General features: G+C 40.7%; 1 protein-coding gene across 3 annotated transcripts; it reads right to left on the bottom strand.

Moving 5' to 3' along the window:
• Positions 1–823: 823 nt before the first annotated feature.
• ap1m1 (adaptor related protein complex 1 subunit mu 1) lies at positions 824–13,277 on the bottom strand. Of its 3 annotated transcripts, none has more exons than XM_071520575.1 (12): positions 13,103–13,277; positions 11,841–11,997; positions 11,670–11,737; positions 11,410–11,540; positions 10,729–10,927; positions 10,413–10,539; positions 9,523–9,665; positions 8,271–8,342; positions 7,882–8,040; positions 7,405–7,530; positions 2,073–2,148; positions 824–1,679 (listed from the first exon to the last, which is right to left on the bottom strand). In XM_071520575.1, exons 1-12 carry the CDS (start codon positions 13,142–13,144, stop codon positions 1,657–1,659), a joined length of 1,323 nt encoding a protein of 440 aa, XP_071376676.1. In that variant the 5' UTR covers positions 13,145–13,277; the 3' UTR covers positions 824–1,656. The 3 variants fall into 3 exon arrangements, with proteins under 3 accessions (XP_071376676.1, XP_071376677.1, XP_071376679.1); XM_071520576.1 differs by having other exon boundaries at positions 10,780–10,927; XM_071520578.1 differs by lacking the exon at positions 13,103–13,277 and having other exon boundaries at positions 10,780–10,927; positions 11,410–11,539; positions 11,668–11,737; positions 11,841–11,878.
• Between the last annotated feature and the right edge of the window lie 5,234 nt (positions 13,278–18,511).

Genomic DNA, 18,511 nt, shown 5'->3' with positions numbered 1-18,511 from the left:
TGTTTTAGATTACAAGAGGTTATACTAAACTTAACCACGATAACTATCATGAATTTTTTATGTCTGAATAGCACACCATTCCTTTTCTGTAAAAGTGAATCACATTGTGTTCCCAGACAATACACACCTGTTGCGTGGGTGTTTCAACAAAACAGGTGTTTGGGGGAAGGACTCTGTAAAAAAACAAAAAACAAATATATTTCTTGCTGACGTGCCAACAGATAGAATCAAATGGGGACATATCAAAACATGCTTGGCATTTCAGGTCATGGTGACATCTAGACTTACAACCTGCAGCACCTGCTTTTAGTGAGTCACGAGAATTAAGAGTATCACAGTCCCCTTACAAGACAAACTTGAGGAATGACCTCATGCAGGACCACTGCAGTCTGGCTTGACATGAACAATAGCTGGTCTGTGTCGGTCCATCCTACGGTGCCCGCGAGAATGTGTGCGACCGTTGACCACAGTTTGAGTCACATCCTTCCCAGCTCTGCTGCATGTTTACGGAGCGCTGGCGCTCAACAGCCTATGATATCACAGGCCCTGGATATTAAGAGTCGCACTGTTGAAAAGACCTCCAGGATCGGGTGGAAAGAACCATCCAGGGATAGCTAGAACCACAGGCCTGATACAGGAAACCCCCTCCGCTCTCTCTCTCCAAAGAGCTTTTCCCCCCATTCAGCACTCCTCGCCGGCCTGTGGGACAGGTGCCTGCAGATGACGCCATGACAGCTTCGTGTGATTACTCTACGTGACTGACACACTCACATGACATCAGATATGAAATGACGCAAGGAGTCGATGGAACAATTTTCTCTAAATAGATATTTAATGATTTAAAACAGTGTGGTTACAGACGGGGAAAGGGAAACAGGTGCCGGGGTGGAAAGAGGGATTTTCAACTGGCATTCTGTTTACCGCACAAGTTCAACTGAGCGTGCTAAACACTTTTGGCGAGCTGAATGTCAGGCAGTCAAAACGACTGAAATAAAAATCAGAACGGCCAAGCAGGAAGGCATTGCCCTGGCATTCATTAAGGGCTATACATTATGCATGGGCTGATATCAAAGAGGTGATAATACAAAAGACAAAACATTGGTTTAATTTACAGTGATCTAATTAACACTGAATTTAAATTCATTAACATATATACCAAATATATACAGATAATCAACAAATAAGAAATACGACAAAACAAAACACTGTTTCATATAAAAAATAAATCCTACTTAAAGATTGACCACTGAATGTGTTACTGACCTGTGTGGACGTGATTTGAGTAACTTGTGAAATGACCATTGTAACATCTACTTTCGAACAATGTGACCCATTGCGACAGTCGTACAGACAGCACATTCTGTACAACTCTGAACTGTATAGTTTGGATGTAAACATTACTACACTATTCTTACTTCCATTGGTCTCTCTCATATCAGGAGCTACACAGTAGTACATCGTCATAATCGCTTCAAAACCTTGCTTGCATTGATTAGAAATGAACATTACTTCAACAAATACAAAAAAAAACAAAACCCAAAGAAAGATACTGACGGTCCTCTGGTCACGTGACTGACACCTGCCATCGACAGCACATTAGTGAGTCGACTCCGCCCCCTCCGGTTTCCACCTGCCTCCTGCCGGCTGAGGCCCCGCCTACTGGGTCCGGAGCTGGTAATCTGAGGAGGAAATGGACAAGACTTAATCAAATGGACAAAGAAAAGAGGGAATCAGAGAGAAATCAACTGGAAGCAGCTGATGCTTTCCACCCAGAATGAATGGAATACAAAGGAAATGAGATGAGGATGTTTAGCAATTAGTGGCAACATTAGCAAAAGACCAACATGTGCAACCTTGGTAATCTCAGTATGAAGATCAGGGAAGCTTGAAAAAAAGTTTACTTTCTCACATTTCACAGGACATTGCCACATTGCCTCTTCTTCTACAGTGTATCCCCTTTTCATAGAACTGCATCAGTTCTAGTTTTGTTCCCACCACATTGCACAGCATTGCCCAACTGTTGCCCAATACCTGCACATATGGGCACAAGTATCAGTGAACTCTTAACCTACCGCCATTCTGGGTGATGTAGCGCACCCATGGCAAGGCCTGGTATCCACTCTTCTCAATGATCTTCAGGTAGCGCACCTGTCAAGGGAAAGCAAAGCCAAATGATTGGTATGAAAACGCCAAAGAAAGACAAAAAGAAACTTTACTTTTTCATAAATACCATCTTGAAGTCATTTGTGAATAACTGGTAACCAATAATTTCTAACTTTACTACTGAATTCTTTGCTATGAGGAAGTTATTTTCAAATTTACACCAATGCAGAGAATGAGGGAAGCGAATATCAACTTTCGAGGTTCTACCAACACAGTCATCATTTATCAACATTTAGTGAACCATTTTGCACATCTATATTACAGAAGTAATACAGAATATATACAACTTAAGAAGCACAGTTGGGCTCAATTTGTTTGGCACATCAAGAACTCCTACTATGTGAATGCATAAACCCGACCAGCTATCCTATACAGGTGAACACAGTAGTAAGTGTGTAAGTTGTAGTGAGAGTAGTGGTGTTGATGAGGAAGTAGTATGAGTCACATCGAGAAGAGGGAAGCAACTCCCAGAGAACACCAAGTCGCTGCCTTCAAGGGACACACAGTGTTAATTTAAATAACTGTACTCTTTTAGGGCAAGAGAGAAAAAAAAAATTGTACATGTCAGCATAATCGAGATACAACTTTCACAAGCCATTAACTGCTATTTCACCAGACTAGTGTTGCCACACAGCAGAAATTCAAGAAAACACTCCAAAAATACACTGCCATCCTGACACTTCTGGGCAGGATTACACATCCAGTTTCTCATTTAAGTGTGAGAGTTTAGTAGCTTAGATTTAATGCGCTGTTAGAAACTTTTTGGTATTGTAACAGTCTGTTCAAGAGAGTGTCAGATTCACAATCATTTGTTTATAAATAGCCTACTAATTACCGTTTTGTGAATAATCATTTCTATCACAGCATCATTCAGCCAGACTGAAATCAAGAATTTACGTCTGTGTGGTGTATGTCGTTTCATCTGGTGGTAGCAATAAGTATCTGGAATCAGTCATTGTGCTACTGTGCACTTCAGAAATAACAGACATATCTTTCATGCGTCTGTGCGCTCCAACAGTAATAACAGACAGTTCTTTCATGCGAACAAAGTTGAAAGAGCTTGAGAGAAACGGCGAGGCAACTCAAAGCACATTTAAAACCAAAGTAGTAGTAATGCAAACACGTATCCACGCAATCCTTTTCATTTCATAAAAAAAAAGCAGAACCGTGTTCACAGTGAGCGGGGACGGGAGCGCGGCCATTTTAAGGTCGACACTGACCATCTCCTCTCCGGGAGATGACGGCCCGCTATGTCTCCATAATTCCTGTTCCCAGCCGGAGCGGGACAGACAGGGAAGGAATTTGTGGGTCGAGTGGCGGCGGGCTTCTGGTGAGGCCTCGCTACCGGCCGCCTTGTTATTACCTTCCACTACACAGTGAGGTCACAGCGAGAGAGCGCCGTGGCCACCAGACACATGACGACAAACACATAGACGCGGGATCACCGACTCTGCCGGCACAGCACTTCTCCTTGAACCCCGCGGCCAAACATGCAGTCGGCCTGACCGTGGGTCCATAGTCAGCAAAACGGCATCAAAAGCCATCCTCCGCAAAATATCATTATGGCTTGTAAGTTGAGAAGGGAAAATGAGGATGATAGTTGTATCTAGCCTACTAAGTACAGACTACATGTGTGGTCTGGGTTTATCAGGCTTCTGGTAGCAGCTAAGGTCGAAAACACATTTGCAGACTTGTTTGGATTCCCCCTACATCACCTAAGGAACAAGAATTGAACATTAAACTTATGAACTAAAAGCTCTCTTCTTATCGCCACACGGGCAAAGGTTCTAGTTTACTGGCTAACATCCACTTCTAGTTAACTTTCTAAGGGGTAGTTACTTGCATCACGCATGCTTCATATGTGTGCACCCCTACACTTAGTGGTGGAGTTAAGAGGAACTTTCTCATGCTTTGATATTTGCATGTGTCTAATTAAACTACACAGCCTCTTCTCACACGTAGAGAGTGGTGTTGCTGGCTGCATTAGCGGCTGAGACCCTGTCTGCTGTCGCCCTGTAATAAGGGAAAGGCCACTGGCGCTCCAACAGGAGTTCGATGGGAATATGCCTCTCTGCGGGTCGCCTATGAGACCGCAAGTGCATTCAAGGGCTATTGCGAACATCTAGAGAAGTGTTTTGGAGCTTTTGGGCGCCAAATAGTTGACACTTACTTAAAGGAGGACACTTTTTTTTTTTTTAAATTGACAGACATTTGGGCTGCAAATGTGCACAAACAGCATGGATCATCTAACATTATTTTGGGTAAATAGTTATAGATTCTTAAATGTACTGCAAGTGGAAAACAACACTTCCATTATCTTTCTTACATCCCATCTCAAAATAACCTCTACAGTAACCTTTACAATGAAAAAGGTAAACCTCTAAAATCCAGTTCAGAGCTTCAAAACACATTTGACATTCAATTTTGCTATAAGATAATGTCAAGCCCATTTGGATAAAGGATTGTAGCCTTTAGGACATTTGTTGGCAGGCTGTATCTCATGGATATGCAACGCAAGTCCACACCTGCCTGTGTCAATGGACTATGATGTATTGCACTTGCTCTTATATGAGCATCTGTTCATTTAAGGATTGGCAAACATTTGAAGGAAGGAAGGAAAAGCAGATCATTTCTTTCAGCTGGCCAATTACCTTGGAAAATGACAAGCATTCTTATACGGCCAAAACCACCCCAATTAGAAGTATCATATATTTCAATTTGTGCTTCTTGTTTCCGAGTGGGCTGCATAATGTCCATACAACTTAATAATGTTTTATTGACTATTATAGCAAATGTAGAGTTGCTGGAAAAAATTTCCTCCTAGATCTTCTAATGGAAGTCAAACAGAAACCGGTATTAAAAGTTATGAAGTTAATGGCGGTGTGTTAGCAGCAGGCACTTCCCAGCTGTGAGAAATGAGTCAACTATAAAGTTGATCAAAGAGCTTAGAAATTGCTGGATGTCTTTAAAGTGATGATTCAGTTTGCAGAATTATTTATAATTTTAGTACTTTTACCTTTATATGAATTTGTGAATGGTCAAACACTGAATTTGGCTGTTCTAGGGACCCATAGTCAGCACCACTCTCTTACTCTCATCTAGCTAAAAATCACTTGTCTAACTCATTTACAAACAAGGAAAACTGGACGTGGGTAATATTTAATTCTGCATCCATTTTCAGATAGTAATTTTGCCTGCTTGCAATTATTGATAGTGAAAGTTGAAGGGAAAAAACCCTGAATGTTGGTGGTGAGAGTGAATCCCCAGGGAGGTCGATTGCTTCTATGGAGGTGAGCATGCTGCGATGTGAAAATGTTCTACCAAAGTGAAATATTGCTTTAGGGTTAGGGTTAAACACATGGTCTCTAGTGAGGCTGCGTTTAGGGTAAATGACCTGTGTTGAGTTTTTTCCCTATTGTTATTATACTGCTCCGCTGAGTTCATAAAGTCAGGAAAGTCCTTTTCATTTAAAGAAACAACATCCTTGTTCTTTTCAGGCAAAACTGTGATAACTGTGATAACTGGAGAAGTAGCATTTCCCAGACAAGTCGCATTTAGTAGCATGGTGCCATCGGTGGGACTATCATTACAAATAGTGCAGCCAAGCTTTCTTCAAACCCACAGAACTTTACTTTAAACTCTTGTCAAAATCCCAAGGTTTCCAAAGACGGCAAATATGTCACGCTAAATAAACAGGGAAATGTGTATAAAATGATGCATGAGACATCTAGATTCTTTTCCGTTGATGTAATGGTGCAGCCATAAAAACATGGCATCTTGGGTTTGAATATTTCACTCAATATAAGCAGCTATAGCTTCAATGAAGCGCTGGAACGATCAGATACAGAATATGTATGTGACACTGTATGGTTAAAAACAATTTTTCTAACTTTTAAGCTACTGAAGGGGAAATGTATGGGGAAATCAGGGTGCAAGGGACTAAATCAATGCGCTCAGCAGGAACACTGTGTTGGAATTGATCATCTTTAATCTCACCTATGTTGTGTATCAACCTACTACCAGTCAGTTAACCAGTACTTCCTGCAACTTTACAACTTCTAGCATAAGCATCACCTTACCTAACCTATGTGAATGTAAAAGACTTGCTTTAGATCATAATAACATGTCATGGAATGACAAATGGGCTATGGATAGTGTAAAACAGATGTGTAATTATGGAAATGTACCTGTGGAAAACACCAGTATTTTCCTTTAGGGTAATAATTTGATTTTTTTAAACACGTTTTTTTGTTTCCTTACATCAAAAAAGACATGGGAAAACTTCATTTCTGTGTTACTGTGGCACTCATGGTGCTGCACATATAATCACAGGACAAGTGTGAGGGAATACAACTTATGCCATCTGTGTAAATGTGTGGTCAGCAACCATTTTCATTCAAACATGAAGAAAAACATTAGGAGTCTACATTTTCTCTTTCAGTTTCCTGGGAATCAGAATCAAAACCCAAGGAATCTGCCAACAGCGTAGGATACTAATGTGTAATTTAGATGACATTTTCTATTACTGTGATAAAAGTGGGGACAGGGAGCAAAGTCCAAGATGTTGACCAGTTTCTTCAACAGTAGGAATTCTCTCTACTCTAAAATGAGTCTCAAAAGTCCTGTTTTCTTTTTGTTTTTTTTTTTTTTGCAAAGAAGGGTCTCCAAACTTGCACTGTTAACACTGCTGCCCTACTGCCCCCTGTGGCCAACAGCAGGACAAATTTGAAGCATTGAAATTCCAGTTTCTGCTGTGCTTAAGTGGAGACAGGTGATCAACAGATGATCAACATTGCTACCATGAGTTCTAAATCCAGGATGACAGGCAAACAACTGGGAACCACACATTATTTGGACTATATAATTTTGCAAACATCTTTGAAGATTTGCATGCATGTGCGTCCGACTTAAGTCAAATAGTATGCGCAAATAAATTGCAGCATTTGTTTGAACCTGCTCAGACTGCTACCAGATGGGGAAGGGTTTGCTATATAGGACAGACAATTTTGACTACTGAAAGTCAGTGTGGTAAACTTTTCAACTGATCAACAACTTATTATTATCAGAACTTAACTCTGTAAGATTTATCCTGACAGTATATCTAATTTCCCCATGGGGAACATTAAAGTTTCATCTTATTTTATCCCCAGCCATGTGGTGCTGCAAGTAGGTTAGAGCAACTTATTTGCAAATACTGTTTGACACAGGCCTGTTGTGTGTGTGTGTGTGTGTGTGACAGACCTGGATGCCTGAGGTGGTAAAGTACGGGATCTCAAACTTGACACTGATTGGCGGCTTCCCCTCCTTGTCCTCAGCCTCTACACTGGGCAGGCCGAAGTGGGCTCGCATCAAATACTCCTTTCCACCCTGTTAAGAGTTGCAGCACAAATACATATTATACAAAGCAAAAAATCTACAAAAACTTGTGTGTTACGCCCTTAAAGGGACACCCTGACATTCTGAGTTTTAGGTGCCCCTAGATAGTGTTTAGTAGTACGTTTAAGAAAGAGAGAGAAAGACAAAGACTAATGACGCTAAAAAGTAATTTTAGGGAAACTGAAGGACAAATGCAGAAACAGTTTTTACCCCACAACGTGACAGTGGCTGGTGAAGAAAATTAACCAACTACATCTCAAACTCTTAAGGTATTCCTTTCAAAGGCAAACTTATTGTTTGTAACCATCTGTATGATAACCATGAATCATCACTTCTGCTCACAGGGAAGGACTTGATTGACCAGACGATCTCGCTGTTCTCCGGCACCCACTTCACACTGCCCACTGTGGTCTTGAATTTGGGTGAGTCAGCGTCCGTTGGCACAGGAATGTGGATCTCTACATTGTTGGCTGTGGAACGCCTTTTGAACTGACTCTTCGCCTGAGACGAGAAAACAAGCAGGCCAAGTTTAACATGAGCTCCCGCCGAAACAGTAAACTGTACCAGACCGGTGTCAAAATACGATTTCCAAGTAATTCTTAGCGTTGGTTTCAATCTCTGTGGAGTATCAGATTGTCTGGGTTTGCCAGATTGGACAATACGATTCACACCATAAAGTTTACACAATCAAAGGAAAGTCTTTGAAAATCTATTCAGTATACTTGACCAACCTTGATCATGTACTCGATTCGACTGTGGGAGTGCTTCTCAATAACAGACTCAATCCAGATCAAGGGCTTCACCTGAGACATAAGAAACAGACAGATTTTACCCACAAGCAAATCAGTGTTCTCCCAGCATTTATTACATTTAACAGACGTCAATTTACAGTAACATGACACAGTCACCCCCTAGTGGATAACAGATATTATTACAATTAACAAAAGACTAGAGAGATTCATTTGTGTAGGCAGCTGTGTTTCTGCTACAGTTGAACAGGAGGGTTGAGACAGTGGAGACCGCTACAGGTGCCGCCGCCCTGCCCGAAACAGTTTTTATTTACATTGCGGTTAATAGACAGTTTCAGTGTCGAGAGGCCAAAAAGTTTCAGAAGACATCTAGGAGAAACTTTTGCATAAAGGATTGCTCAAACTGTTTCGAGTCACTTTACATACTGTAATTAGGGGTTTGTTTCGTTAAATATCCACCTGAGACAAACATATATGTATTTTACCAGAGGGGCAAGAGGTCAGGGATAGCAAGGAGCAACATCTCTCAGAGCAGGTAAGAGGTTTAACAAAACTGAACAGTGGATATCAAGAACACTGGATATCAGGGAGACATATTGGCTGTTACAGAGATCAACCCTGTGACCTTCTGGCACTGTCCCAAATTAACTTTCTGACTCATCTGCCAAGGGCTGGTACAGTAAAAAAAAAAAAATACCTACCAAGAATAATTTTTTACCAGCCAAAATAATTAATTAATTTTTCATAGAAATATACCACTCTACCTGTTTTCAATTCCATTTCATGTATAGAATAAGGTACTATGTGTTCATTTAAAACACACTCACTCACTTATACAATGGATCCAGCATTTTGAAGCAGACCTCCAACACACACTCTGTTTAAGTTAGAATGTTTCACATATTGATATTAATCTTCAACTAACATTAGGCTAGTTATCCATCCAGGCAGAGGAGACACTTTGAGTCAATTGGCTCACGGTTAGAGAAAGTGTACAGTGGCCAGAAGGGACAAAGTTTGAGAACAGGAAAAGAGCAAAGACTGTATATAACCAAAACATTCAACTGTTATCATCTCAGAAAGCTACCAGCCAGCGACCCTTATGGATTTATCCACCAAAGACAAATTTTACCAGCATTTGGCAGGTGTTAATTTCAGGTCTCTCTAACCACCAGGCCATTCTGCTGCAACCCACAGAGGCAGCCTTTGCGGATTGCTGATCCACAGTACTCACGTGAGTGTTGAGGCGGTAAGACATGAGCTCAAACTCTCCATCAGGAGGGATGAAGGAGATGGTGCGGTCGTTCTCAAAGCGAGACAGACGGACGCACTGGTGGAACTTGACATCCTCCAGCTCTACTGATTTGCTCTTCCCTCCTGCAGAAAGCAACAGAACAGACAATTCAGAATGACAGAAAACCAAGAGGAGTGTGGCTGCATTGTGTTGGCTGGTGCAGATCAATCCTAGGTCACATAGTACTTGCAAATAATTCTTAGGATTTTTTCAGTCTGTATGAGGCACCAGATGGATGCAATTTGTGACACAAGAAGATACAATGAGTGAAAGGAAAGATTATTTGAGAGTCACTTTTGTAAACTTTTTTGTGAATGGCAACTTATTACTATCTCACTATTGTCAAGTATTGATTCTTGCTGTACACCTAAGTTCCTTTATTTTACATGAAAATCTTGAATCATATTTATTTACTCATCTTATAGCCTATCACTGGTGACCAACATTATATGTACCTTGTTTAGGTATCCAATGCACATTATTATCGGTCACGTGATTATGTTAAGCTTATTTATAGCACCTGTGAGATGTTCCCTGTTTGAAGAGCGAACCTGAAGAAGCAGGACATGAAATGCATCATTTGGTCCTTAAGTTTCATGTAAAATAAAGGAACATTTTCTAGAGATTTGGTGTGTGGCAAGAATCAATACTCTGCAACAGTGGTTCTTCCTGCACTTGCCAGCACCCTAAAAAACATTTTTCAGTAGAGCAGGGGTTTATCAATTTATTACTCTCAATTGTCCTAATGTTATTTATGTTACATAAACACTGAGAAATCATTTGAAAAACACAACTTGACCCAGGTCTGTTATTAATGAAAGAGAACTCACGTCCAGTGTTTTCAAACAGAACCTTGTCATTTAGACCGAGTCGCAACTCAGGCATTCCAGACAGGAAGACACGCATCTTAATGGAGCCTACGATCTCACTGCGTAGAACATTACCATTGGCACTAACCTGAAACAGAGACAGAGAGTAAAAAGTGTCAGTGATTCAGATACAGAGAGACAGGAACAGACACATGAACAGAATGTGAAAGTAAGTGTCAGCTAGCTACTCAATGAAAGCATTTGCCCATACAGCACACACAGCAAGACCACTGAGCTTGTGGTGTGACGCACACAGGGAGGAAGTTTACAAAAACACAGTCTGGCATCCCTCGAGCAACAGAGGGCTTCTAAAAGGAGCAGTTCCTACCAGGAGATTGACTGACTCGATGACGTCCAGGAAAACCTCGTTCTTCCTGTACTTGATGCCCTCCGACCTCCAGGAGACGGCGTTGGTGACTGTGGCAGGGGGACGTGGGGCTCCAGTGTCCAGCTTGTGTCCCTCCTGGGTGATGTATCTGGAAGACCAAACGTAAACAAACATGAGGGGCAGAAGCAGGCAAAAAGGGAAAGGAACTGTCTGGGTCGGCGGGTTTCCAAGAAGCATCAAAGAAGGGACAGAGACTCTCACGATTACTACTGTCTGACTTATAGCTATACTTAGAGAATACATGTCTGCTTTGAACTACAGTCCTTTTAGATCCAAAAGGTTATTTATATTAGATGATGAGGAAAGTGAGCTCCCTTTGACTTTCTGATATACAGGAATGATAGGACAAAATAATACCACAACAATGAAAGATTGTAGAATCTGGTTTAGCTGCTACAAAACCATCTTGGCAGGCAAACAGTGTTGGTCAGATAACACATATTAAAAGTTTGAGGTCAGCCAAAGAGCTACTTTAATGCAGTGTGCTATACTGGTAGGTAGAAACTAGATGAAATGTTGTCATGATTATAGATCAGTCTAATCCAAGACCGTGGTTAAGAGGATACCCACTCCTGCAGAATCTTGCTGTCGGTGGTTTGAGGGTAGCCAAAGTCCATCAGCTCATCCATCAGCTCGTATATGATGACAAAGTTATCTCTAATGCTCTCTTCCTCCAATTCTTTGAAATACTCTGAAAAAACCTGAGGAGAGCAAAAATAGTTTTAGAAACCTGTACGTCCATCTTTTGTCTAAATATATAGCATATAGTATTTATAGTAGTAGTAGTATTTATAGCTATGGACAAAAGCTGGAAAAGCATGTAGTCATACCTGGACAATTTTGTACAAGAAGGAGAAAACCAGGGAGACGCTAGCATTTTTCTTGGATGTTGCAACCACTGAGGTGATGTGTGTTAAGAAGCTTAGTCGAGGGCCTAAGTAGCACAGAAGAAAATCATAACAGCAAGTTATCACGGCATTTGCAGAGATCATTAAGGATACAGTAGAGGTTATTGTGTTTGATCCACATGAAGCGGACTCCTCCGTGGGCCAGGATTGGAGACAGCGTCCCCTCCTCCTCTTTGTCCATCAGAAGGGTCATGAAGTGCTCGATCTCTGACATGTCCACATCTCCTCGGTAGTTGCGGCACACCAGGACCTGAGAGGACCATCAGGCATTGGCAAATAATTAACAATACCTATGCTACTGGATGTTAGCAACAGCTGTTGTGTTGGAAATTAAGCATTATATATATATAACCAAAAGTCAAACATATTTTTTCATTCATTTATGTTTTTTTTCACCTTTAAAAGTCCCAACTTCATATAACTTCCATCAGTTTGATCCTGTTTACTTAGTCCCAATATGTTTCGTGCACGAGAATGGAATTCCATTGAAAAAATCTAGCATTTAAATGCTGCTTTGCTTATCACAAACTTGACACACCTTGCAGCACATGACTTAATACGTTTTCTGAGTTATATTAATCCACTCTTCAATTCGGCATACAGCCAATACACCAAGAAGAATCTGTTTCAATGAAATGTCACTTTTTTATAACCGATTCACCCATTACTTCTACAATCTTCGTCCACCAAAATAAACGGTAGTGGGCGGTAGCGAGCAGTGTGAACCAATACTAAAAGTTTAAAATGTCTTGAAACATCTGGAGCTTGATGGATCCTTCTTATGCCGAATATATCACAGGACCCCAATGATTATGAAACAGTTGCAGTTTATGTTTTACAAGGTATGTAATGTTTGCTGATAAGCAAGGCAACATTAAACTGCAGGATTTTTGAGTGGAGTTCAAGTCACTTTCTCTCCATATACATCTGGGCTACTACTAAGATGCACACTATAAATTTACGTCAGTAAGATTTAATCCATCCTAAACAAGGTGTGTAAACTCTATTCTGGAAATAAAAATGTGCGTTTACAGAGTGCAGGTGGGTTTACCCTGTAACGTTACATCCTTGGGGCTATGAGAGAAAGCGGTTGGCCACCTGTTAGTGAACGTGTCTCTCGTAGAATTTGTTTCCTTACGTGGGCTAGTTTACCCAGTTTACATGACATGCCATGAAACTGACTACCTTGTTTACTTGTAGTGGCTGAAATTATAGGCCAAAAACCCAATATTACAGACCAATCCATTAGCCAGCCTGCTGCAGGCCGAGCCACATCATAAGCTGTCAAAGAATGTGATAGCCAGACTGCTAGCTAACGTTAGCTTAGCAACCTAGCGCTAGTCCCGTTATCTTACCTTTCCTTTTAAATCCAAGACATACACTGCACTCGCAGACATCTTGACCTATCTATGCGAGCTTAGTTAAAGCTCGTTTTTCAGACTTAATTGATGGTGTTGGACTACAGTTCTTGGCTAAAATCAAGCAACACACTTTCAATCATAATACCGAAATGAGAAGAGACCCTTCCCTTTTTTTGTCACACTACGTAACCATCTAACTAGCGCCCCCTAGTGTATGGGAGGAACTACAAATCCAGAGAGAGAAGTACAGTCAGGTGATTATCCCTGGCTTGTGTGTGTGTGTGTGTGTGTGTGTGTGTGTGTGTGAGTGTGTGTGTGTGTGTGTGTGTATGTGTGTGTGCGTGCGTGCGTGTGTGTGTGCGCGGGAACTGTCCTCTGAAATATGTCGGTCTTGCACTGACACTAGAGGGAGTAAGTGAATAGGGGAAGAGCTTGGGAGTTGATTTCTACTATATTTAAGACTTCTCGGCCATATTATTGCTGGTCCTCTGCATCCAGCCACACAAGAGCTTATGTGGGAAACAAAATCAAAATAAATCACCCTTGAACTTAACTGGAATATCAGTAAAATGTCTTTTGAATTAGTGTACATATTATCAGACAAAAGAAAGAAAGACGCTCATTATCTCCAACAATAAGGTGGTTTGTTTGACATGTATAGACAAAGCATCAGACACAAAGATAATTGTTTTTTGTCTGAACCTGGAGTATCACCTTTAATTGAGAGGTTCATATCAGGTTCATATCAGTGTTGAAAAGATAAACACCTGTTCTGTATTGTAAGCCAAATCTTCTTCTCGTACAGCCAACATGTGCTCAGAAGCGTCATACACACTTCTTTAGGAGTTCCGGATGCCATTCTTGATCTGAAATAACAAATGGCATTGACGTCAATTGTTTATTTGTGGATGGTCAAAGCATCATTCCAACTATTGGCTCACACTTCCTCACTCTCATACCTCCTCCAAAAGGGAGGGAGCTGTAGATAAAACTAGACCTGGGTCACCTGGTATATACTCTACTGCACAAATAAAATACATGTGTATATTAATTATGGAATACATATTTTGCCTTTATGTGCAGATGTGCAACTAAACACTGAATCTTACACAGACCTGGTTCAAAGAGCAGTTGGAAATAATTCTTAGTGTTTGTTTGACAAAGCAGGCTAAAATAAACTGTAAAAAGTATTTGCAAATACTAGAAAGTCTTGATAAAACACAGGGAGGAGATAGTGAGTGAAATGTGGGTCACTCTGGCCACAGTATGTAGCAGAGTATGTATACTGTATGCATGACACAGATGACACAACCCCAAAGGAATGAGGCAGAGGATTCACAAGAGAGGAATCAGTGTGAGAGTGTGTGACTACTTTTCAGAAGAGATTGTACATTAATGTACCGGCTTAGCAATGAGCAAGTGCTGACAGTTGCTGGGTAAAATATTAAAAAGTGATGAAGTAATGTCAATACTGTATGGTGCAGAACTGAGAAGACTTGAATGCGTGTGTTAGTTGTGGTCATGTTTGTGTGTGTCTGTGCATGTGTACAACATATGTGTCTGCGTATCAGCGTGTGTGTGTCTGCGTGCGCGTGAGTTTGTGTGTGTATGTATCTGTGTTTGTGTGTCTGTGTCTGTGTGTGTGTGTGTGTGTGTGTGTGTGTGTGTGTGTGTGTGTGTGTAAAACAGACAGTATTTGCTAACTGGACATCCAGTTTCAAGGGTTGGTTCTCACCACACAGGTTCACACAGCTGTGGACTTTGGACTGAATCCAGCAGAAAACTGTCTCACACTGATTTTACACTTCGAGAACTCCTGCTGCTGTCATTAAGAGATAAATTAATATATATTAAATTGCTGTTTTGCACATCTTTTGCTCTGTAGCTGACCCTGACCTCTGACCTCTGACCTCCAAGTCGAGGAGGGGCAAGAGACTTTCTCTAGAATAAAGTATTAGTAGTAGTAGTGGTAGTAGTAGTAGTAGTAGTAGTAGTAGTAGTAGTAGTAGTAGTAGTAGTGGTGGTGGTGGTTGTAGCAGTAATAGTGGTAGAAATGGTAGTAGTACTAGTGGTGATGGTAGTAGTAGTAGTATCATTATTGTTATTGTTTACCATTATTATTATTAGTAGTAGTAGTAGTAATAGTATTATAAAATGGCACAATAGATTGCACCGTAACTAGATGATGGTCAGTTTATTATCATTATATGACAAATGTACCACAAAGACAGAAAAAAATAGATATTAGTATGCACTGAGAAGTAAAATACATTGTTGCGAATAACTCCAATGAAGTAGAATCTAATCAGCGATGACCAGTAAGGTTTTGAAGTCCATCCACACACCTAATTTAACCTTATAACACCTGTTACAGAGCTGAAGGGGCTTCACTGCACTATTTCTGTTGCCTCATAAACTGACAATGGATATGTTGACACACTTTCATTAACAGCATTCCTCTCCCACCGAAGCTCTGAATATGCCGACTCAGTATTGATGTGTTGCCAACCTTCCTATTTAGCTGAAAAGAGCCTCTCAAATTTCATGGTAAGGTTATAGTGAGATAAGAGGTGGGTGGGTTGTTTGCAACGATTAACCTACCTAGATAAGAAATACTGCTAAACATCAACATATCAAAAAAATATCTGTCTTTGAATACAGCTTGTTCTTATCTATGCAAATCTATTGAAACTGATTTCAAAACAGTGGTCACCCCATCGGTTTGTCAATATTTTTTTGGGCAATTTGCCCAAACAGTAGTACACAGTAGAGAGAGACAGGGGGAGAGAGGGGGATGACATGCGTGAAAGCTCCTGGATCAGATTCAAACCCTGGACATCACAGTTACATGGTATACAGCTTAGAACACTGAGCCACCAGGACGTCCCGTTTGTCAATATATTTATGGTGGTGGTGAAGATGATGATGACGATTCCACAGTCTAAGTCCCTGTCTGCTCATCTGGTTGCTGGATGAATCTGTTTCATACAAAGAGTGCAATCGCACCACTGTGGCAACACGTGAACATTTCTCCACAATCTGTACAAGACACACCAGAGAATATCTCTTGTCCCACTCTGCTTAGCCAGTGATGGCGTGACTGGCGACAGACTTTCGTTTCCCAATGTGACGATCTGCCGTCAACTCGGGTCACTCCTAGCCAACACTGTTTCTTAGTTCAGTGATTCTCAACCCTTTTCATATCAAGCAGCCTTAATTTATCACACACAGATCCCAATTTGATGCGATTTTGTCTCTCTGACTCAAATCTGGGAATATTTTTATTGTTAGATATGATTTTGTCCAGAATTCCATGACTATCTGTATTGTAGGTAGAGAGATAACAGTGAAACTAGGATCAAAACAGTCATTCTTCTACATTGTATAATAGTGTTAACTTCTTGTAAATAAAATAATACTGAAGTTTAACAATTCATCAGTTTGCTGGGGACCCCCTGGAACCCCCTCGAGGACCCCTGGTGGTCCCCGGACCCCACGTTGAGAACCACTGTCTTAGTTGATAGCCAAGTCTATCATTGGGTTAACCATGTGATAATGTTCTGTGCTGTATCAAAGGGGAATATTAGCCAAGTGTGTCCAACTGGTGAGATCCAAGTGCCAAAATGTAACTTGGGCAGGCCAGTGAACAAAATACAGCTGCCTAGGTTATATATATGTTGTAATGGCCTATTCTTATCAAAATAACTCATTTTTGGACTTATTACATGTAAATAAAGTGGATCAAAATAGATCAAATACTATATATTTTACACTTTGCTTTCAAGCCTCATGTCACATTCTGAGAAAAAAGAAGGACAACATTTTATCTTTCACCGTGTTACTGAGGGTGCCCACTGCACAGTGTGGCACCTTTAGTTGTGAGGGTGCAGTTATCGTCCTGGGACAAAGTGATTGGCCGATTAGAGGGGAGTAGGTCATGTTCTCATTTTAGATGCCTGCTCATTCTTTGGCCATGTGCACCCACTGATCCCACCTCTGTGACTATTTCAGATAAGGACAACAGAGTTGCACAATCACTATTTGTGTTGTGCATGGTAGAGCTTCCAAACCATCTGATTTGGAGGCTCTCACTCACTCTCAAGAGTAAAATTATCTACTGTAAAATATACTAATTCCTTATTCTGAACATGCTTGACTTTATTTAATGTCGCCAGACAAAATGGAATAAACCTAACCAGGATAATTTGCCGCTACCACAGCCTAGTGTTGATTTGACCCTCTGCTGCCATTGTTTGCAAGTGAGATTTGACATGTCTTTGAGGTCAGGCTTCAAGTGGACAGTACGGCCGCCACTTTAACAGCAGCTGAATCACAAAGTGTCACACTCCCAGCTGGTGACAGCCTGTGACTGAAGTGAAACTGAACCTGATCCCCAATAAAGCCAGACACTCAAAACAAACATTCATCTTAGCAAAGTCATTACAAATTGTTAGTTTTCAGTCTTGAACTTTTCTTTTCTCAACTGACAATTGAACAAAGTCTGTCAAAGTAATGAGATAATTAGATTTTTCTCTGATACAGTTGAAGTTTCTTGAAACAAGTGACAATAATTTGAAAAATGAAATGGCAACCACCTCCATTAGTCGATTATTTTTCAGTTGATATAAGAAAAATAAGGTTTTAAGAAACAATTCAAGATCAAATTATGCCTAGTTATTGAGGTTTTTTTTTTTGCATTGAGGGTCTCACTGTTTCACAGAGCAGCAACAACTGGCCTTGACATTCAAGGCTTTCACACTTGTGAATGGCTCACGTTTTGGCAGCTTGATACTAGTTTCATTTTGAGCAAGACCTGGAGTGGAGGGAGGGGGGCAATACTTTTGAATTTAACTGAATTTAACTAAGCATCACTCAGACTTGACGGGATATGAAATGGTTTCTGCCAAGTTTCCACCCAAAAAATCCCGGCATTAACTTACATGCCATGTCATGTGATGGATTCCTTTATCCAAAGTACTGTAAATACACATATGGCTCCAGCAGGAATTGAACTCCCAACCCCTGTCATTTTCAGTGCCATGCTCTTGCCATTGAGCTGCTCTGGCCTTGGTGTGTATTCAGTGTATTATGCAAGTACACACACACATCTCTCCTCAGTTAACATGCATAACTAATAGTTCCAGGGTGTCTCATGAACTTTCACCCACTGCCCCAACAGACTACCCCTAACCACTGTCTTTGTGGGAGAATTCACATACAGAAATAGAAATTAGCTTTGATCTCAATACCCAATAAATTGTTTATTGGTTGAATAACGTTATTTGTAGTCTTACAACCCACAGAACTTTATGTTCAGTTCTAGTCAAGGTCCCAAGGTTTACAGAAATACCAAATATGTCATGCTGAATTACATGGAAAGTGTACAAAATGATGCACAAGACA

The sequence above is a fragment of the Centroberyx affinis genome, unplaced genomic scaffold (assembly GCF_046629955.1).
Source record: "Centroberyx affinis isolate AG114_WGS23_722 - 3 ecotype Tasmania unplaced genomic scaffold, CSIRO-AGI_Caff_v1 ptg000810l_1, whole genome shotgun sequence".
NCBI classification, from domain to species: domain Eukaryota; kingdom Metazoa; phylum Chordata; class Actinopteri; order Beryciformes; family Berycidae; genus Centroberyx; species Centroberyx affinis.
This window is presented reverse-complemented; position numbering and strand designations above follow the sequence as displayed.